We start from the raw sequence: 5935 nt of genomic DNA, 5'->3' as shown, positions 1-5935 counted from the left end.
AAGGGTATCAGAGAAAGGCACTTACATTTGAACCTTGAATCAAATAAGGGATGAGATTAAAAAGATGGAAATGCTTGCCTTAAAAAAAAAAACCAAAAAACAGAAAACAAAAAAAACAAGGGGGCTGGAGAGTTGGTTGGTAGTGTAAGAGCTTTTCTGCAGGTTCCGCAAAGGACCCACATTTCTTCAGCAATAGTTCCAGGGGATCCAATTCTGTCTCTTGGTTTCCATGGATACCTGCACACATGTGATATACACACACTCAAGCAGGCACACAGGCATATTCTTCTTTTCTAAATCCTAGAAATAATATAGAATGGGACCCCGTAAACAGGGTCAGCATGTTGGTAGTAGTAACTAAGACAGCAGCATGCGTGCCCACCAGAGATGGGTGGGTAGGTGAGGTGTAACCTGGGAAGCTTCCTTCAAAGCTTTGGTGTGCTGGGCCACACTGGCCAGGGCTTACTGTGACAGTGAGGAGACAGCTTTCAGCAGTTGGTTCAGTGTCATTTTGAGACCATCTGGCACTATCACAAGCTGGCTAACCAAGGAGCTTCCAGATAGTTCTGCCTCTGCTTTCCATCTCTCCACAGGAGTGCTGGGATTACAACTATCAGTAGCATCCAGCTCTTTCTTGTGGGCTCAAGGGATGAACTCAGCATTTATTCTTGCCTTTTTACCTGCTGAGCTGTCTTCCAGGCTCCTCGTTTCTAAGTTTAAAAACCAATTAGAACTAAAGTGAGGATGGGAAAGGCATTAAAGATGTAAGAACCCCCAAGGAAAAAGAGCAAATGAGAGATGTGGCAAGCTGGAAAGATAGCACTAGGGTTGAGGCCACAAAACTTTAGACGCATCGGCATGGTCAGATGCATAATATCAGAGGAGGCAGTTGTTGAGCTTAAAAGACAAAGCATGCTAATTTCTGTAAGCCAAGAGTAATTATCACAATCAACCATAGAAGCTAAGAGGGCTAATGCAAGGCACAAGGTTAACACCAAGCAATGTGACCCAGTTCCAGTGTTAAGTTGCACAGCACAAAGCTGTCCATTGTAACTGCTCACCAAGATGGACTGGGTCTTCCATAAACTCCAGGGTAGTCTCGACAGCCAGAGTACTTAGGTTAGCATCACACCCAGCCTCTACCTGTAGCCAGACTTTTGGCTACTTTATGGGTTCCTTTCTTTATCGCTCTTCTCCCCCTTCCCCCAATTCTACCTTCCGAGCCCCTAACACTAGGGAAAAGAGGGCATGGGAGGCCAAGTTCCTTGGGGCAAGTTTGTTCCAGACTGGATATCTAATTTCTTTTCACTTCTTTACCCACAACCACCTGACAAATAGCAAAAGTGGTCGATTGGATCTACCATTAATATATACCCTTTCAAAGAGTCCCTAGAACTTTGACTGTCAAACACTTGCAGAAACTCTGCAGCTGGTGTAATCACTCTCCTGCTAGAGCACAAAGCAAATCACAATCAGCTGTTGTGGACAATCTAAAGCAGCTCCAAATCCCACAGGGGATTAAAACATTCCTGACACATTTGTTCTTAAAGAAACCAAAATTCTCACTCTACCCACTAAAACTTTGTTTCCTTTAGGTTGAAGTCCTGCTTAAATTTATCTTGTTTACCAATGACTAAAGAGAAATTCTATGATAACATTAAAGCAGCTAATTCTCCACTTTAAGAGTTTAAAGACCTCTTCAACGAGGCGGCCGAGCGGCAGACGCCAACATGCAGATCTTCGTGAAGACCCTGACGGGCAAGACCATCACTCTTGAGGTCGAGCCCAGTGACACCATCGAGAATGTCAAGGCCAAGATCCAAGACAAGGAAGGCATCCCACCTGACCAGCAGAGGCTGATATTTGCCGGCAAACAGGTGGAGGATGGCCACACCCTCTCGGACTACAACATCCAGAAAGAGTCCACCTTGCACCTGGTGCTGCGTCTGCGCGGTGGCATCATTGAGCCATCCCTTCGTCAGCTTGCCCAGAAGTACAACTGTGACAAGATATTCTGCCGCAAGTGCTACGCACGCCTGCGCCCTCGTGCAGTCAACTGCCGCAAGAAGTGCGGCCATACCAACAACCTGCGCCCCAAGAAGGTCAAATAAAGCTGGGGTCATACCTGGCCGGTGACCCCGGAACCAAATAAAAGTCCCCTTCCGTCGACTGGAGCAGTAAAAAAAAAAAAAAAAAAGAGTTTAAAGACGCCGGGCATGGTGGTGCACGCCTTTAATCCCAGCACTCGGGAGGCAGAGGCAGGCGGATTTCTGAGTTTAAGGCCAGCCTGGTCTACAAAGTGAGTTCCAGGACAGCCAGGGCTATACAGAGAAACCCTGTCTCGAAAAAAGTTTAAAGACTACACAGAGAAACCCTGTCTTGAAAAACAAAACAAAAAAAAGTTTAAAGAGAGCCAGGCAATGGTAGCCCAAGTCTTTAATCCCAGCACTCTGGAGGCTGAGCCAGCTGGATCTCCGAGTTGGAGGCCAGCCTGTCTACAAAGTGAGTTCCAGGACAGAAAGGGCTACACACAAAGAAACCCTGTCTTTCAAAGCCCCACCCCACCCCCAAAAAGGTTTATTTAAATCTAAGTTGTAATGCTTATGCAAACCTATAACAAAAGTGAATCCCTTAGAATGAGACTGGTCAGGTACATACTTACTAAATACCTCTCACTTCGCCTCTCTAGCGTATCCATTAATAACGGGACACAAATCAGACCGTGAGAATGCCAAGCAGAGAAAGGAGAGCAAACATGAACTATTTGGGAGTGGGGAAGAAACGCACAAAAAGCATGTAAAATATGTTTTATTGTTCTTCAAAAGGGTTCAGGGTTTGGTTGTAAATCAGGCTGCACACCTCTGTCAGTCTAACCTCTCTCACAAGTCAAACTGGCTTCAGTTAGCAATACTTCATTAAATCCAAAAGAAAAAGTTTTAATTTTGAGGGGGGGGGAACCGTCCAGTTCTGAGAACAATTAACATTAGGCTTCTTTAAGACAAAGGGCTGCTTTATTCTCCTTCACACACCCTTCTTCCCCAGAACCAGGAATGACACTACCTCAGGCAGGCTGATGCTGGTGGACACCTGCATGTGCAGACCCCCCATGGGAGCTACTGTGCTCGTGAACAAATACACACACACACACCAAAATTCTGAGCATGTCAAGTGGAAAAGGTTTGGGTGGTATTGATCAAAATCCTTGGAGTCAACAGTTAACCTAAACTTTTAGGTAAGAAATTTCATCTTGAATCTTTGTTAAAGAAATCTATTGTCATGCTCTGAAGTAAGAATTTCTAGATATCATCATTTTTCAACTTTAAAATTCTAGAAAGTGTCAAAAGCATTAATTTTCATTTTCTGGGATGAGGCAGGAAGGTATTTGCATTTAGTTAAAAATCCAATCAATTGCATCAACAGTAAACAGGCAATTCAGAAAGCCACTAACATCTGGGTACCATCAATGAGATGTCATCCATCCTACTGGCCTGACAATAAAAATCCAGTGACGGCTGCACTCAAGGCTTGTAGCAGAGTACTGATGGTTATCAAACACTCAGGTGAAGAGGGTACACAGAGGTGTCCCTCCGTTTGCTGTGTCTGGTCAACTGCCTTCCACAAATAAGGAAAAACACACTGAGCAGAGAAGCCACACCACTTCCACGCGATGCCTTGAGCATGTGCTGCTCACTGGGCTGCCTACTGTTGCTCTTCTGCCCAGTTCCAGCCTGTGGATGCATACTCACTAGGCAAGGCTAGTTCTGACAGTGATTTTTTCTTTTTTAATCTCAGAAGAATCTAGTATTAACAAGGTGATAGGTGGTTACACTGAACTGTACAAATAAAACTGTACAAGAATAATTTGGAAAACTATAGGCATTTCTGAAGACCAAACTACTATGAATGTTCTGTTGCTCCTTTGACTATTTCTGAAATCAGTCCTAAAATTTTGAGATACCACTTTTCCATGACATTGTTAGATAGCAGATCTACAGTCCACTACACTTGTAGAAACATGCTAATTCTCCTGGACACACCAACAATGGCCTCCAGTCATCTCTGCAATAAAGTTTCTAGGAGGCCCACTTGTTTCACTGTTGGGAAAAAGGATTCTCTCAGCTAAATTACAGGAGAAAGACTCTGTTTAGGATGTCATTTCATCACCATTTATAAAACCAAAGGCTCCTGGCTACCTTCCACACCATAATGGTATATCAGGGGTACAAGGGGGAAAAAAAAAATAGACTAGAAACAGCCTGGACCACAGAATATATGCGCCACTGCCTTTTCTTTGCTTTTATTTTTATTTATTTATTTTTTTGGTTTTTTGTTTTTTTTCCTAAAAGTGCCCAGGTGGGCTTAAGGCTGCCAGACACACGCACATCTACAGCAACAAGGGCTGCTTTCTACTCCATCTACGGGGATCAGGAGAAGGGAGGGAGGGAGGCAGGAAGAGAGAAAATGAGGCAAGTCTACCTCCCCCAGATCCCGCCACAAGGAGGCCTATGTGCCAAGCATAATGGAAGTGTGCTCCCACAACCGGCTCCACACTGGTTCATATTCTGCTGGGTTCCCTCAGACATCTATTTTGAAAAAAGCTTAAAAAACACAGGATATTTTGAAATAATTCAATCCTGGCAGAAATCAAAACTAGGAGCAAAACCATCTTTCACTAAATTAATCCCTTTTCCTTTCTTTTTTCTTTTCTTAAACATTTTATTCGTGTAATAGAGGGATTTCTTTATCGTTTGCCTTCTTCTCAATCATTAGGAGTTGAGGAGTACTGAATCCATTACTACTTTGATGACACAGGTAAGAATCCAGATTCACATTTCCAGGTACCAAGAGTCCCCTCTAATGCCACGATCCAGCCAGCCTTCCTCTACTTCTACTGAACACAGCAGTGCCCATTGGTATCTCTGAAGCGTAATCGCATCTTAGGTCGGTACTTCTCCAAGTAAAGCAGCTGTTTGGAATTGAATGCTCCTCTTCTTTTTCTGAAAATATAAGAACAGTACACTATCATGTAGCAAAGAGCTATAGAGCTTCCTGAAATGTACTATTTCTACAATAATGCCTTCTAGTTAGCTCTCCCTAGCTGAAAGCCTGCATATTTCCCATACCACATTACTTTAGAAAGCTGAAACATGAACTTTTTTTTTTCCAAGATAGTGTTTCTCTGTGTAGCCTTAGTTGTTCTGTAATTTGTGGTATAAACAGCTCAAACTCAGAATCTGCCTGCCTCTGCCTCCCAAGTCTCTTTCCCTGCCTGTTACTGTAGTATAACAGAAATCAGCAGAGTTCTGAACACCAGATCACTCTTCTCTTTTAGATTAACAGATTCTTCAGGAGAGAGAATGACAAGTATAAGGATGCTTTAAAAAACAAAAACAAAACAAAATGAAAACTAGAACATACAAAGACAAAGTTCAGGATAGATTCAGATGCTTTAATTTTACTAAAGAAAGGAACAGTGTGGCCTATTATTTCAGACCAATGCCCGGCCTGTCAAGATACTACCAGTTTAACTATATATGAGAACAGGTCACTCAAGAGTACCAAGTGGGGGCTTGGCGAGATGGCTTAGAGGGTAAAAACAATTACTGTTCTTCTGAAGGTGCTGAGTTCAAATCCCAGCTACCACATGGTGGTTCACAAACACCCCCTACCTAATGAGATCTGACGCCTTCTGGTGCATCTGAAGTCAGCTACAGTGTACTTATGTATAATAATAAATAAATTTTGAGCTGGAGCAAGCAGGGACTGAGCAAGTAGAGTTGACTGGAGCAAGTTGGGCCAGAGAGCAGAGGTCTTAAAAATTCAATTCCCAAGAACCACATGAAGGCTTATAACCATCTGTACAGCTACAGTGTACTCACATACTCACATACATAAAATAAATAAATCTTGAGAGAGAGGGAGGGGGAGGGGAGGG

The 5935-nt window shown here is 43.3% G+C and overlaps 2 protein-coding genes across 2 annotated transcripts in view; one reads left to right on the top strand and one right to left on the bottom strand.

The window, feature by feature from the left end:
- The first annotated feature begins 1701 nt into the window (after positions 1–1701).
- Positions 1702–2111, top strand: LOC110323225 (ubiquitin-like). The gene has a single exon (XM_021200379.1). The coding sequence runs from the start codon at positions 1731–1733 to the stop codon at positions 2109–2111; it is 381 nt and encodes a 126-aa protein (XP_021056038.1). The 5' UTR covers positions 1702–1730.
- Positions 2112–2792: 681 nt separating this feature from the next.
- The window catches only part of Ptp4a2 (protein tyrosine phosphatase 4A2), a gene marked incomplete at its 5' end in the record, with an annotated part of 10470 nt that continues 7327 nt past the window's right edge, over positions 2793–5935 (bottom strand). Inside the window, one exon of the mRNA XM_029540399.1 lies at positions 2793–4997. Within this exon, the coding sequence (XP_029396259.1) occupies positions 4889–4997 (109 nt within the window). The remainder of the gene's footprint in view (positions 4998–5935) is intronic.

This window comes from Mus pahari, chromosome 6 (genome assembly GCF_900095145.1).
Source record: "Mus pahari chromosome 6, PAHARI_EIJ_v1.1, whole genome shotgun sequence".
Taxonomy (NCBI): domain Eukaryota; kingdom Metazoa; phylum Chordata; class Mammalia; order Rodentia; family Muridae; genus Mus; species Mus pahari.
Note: the sequence above shows the minus strand (reverse complement) of the source record. Positions and strands in the feature narration are given on the sequence as shown.

Coding starts and splice junctions, on each gene's coding strand:
- LOC110323225 (XM_021200379.1), top strand. CDS start 1,731: ATGCAGATCTTCGTGAAGACCCTGACGGGCAAGACCATCACTCTTGAG.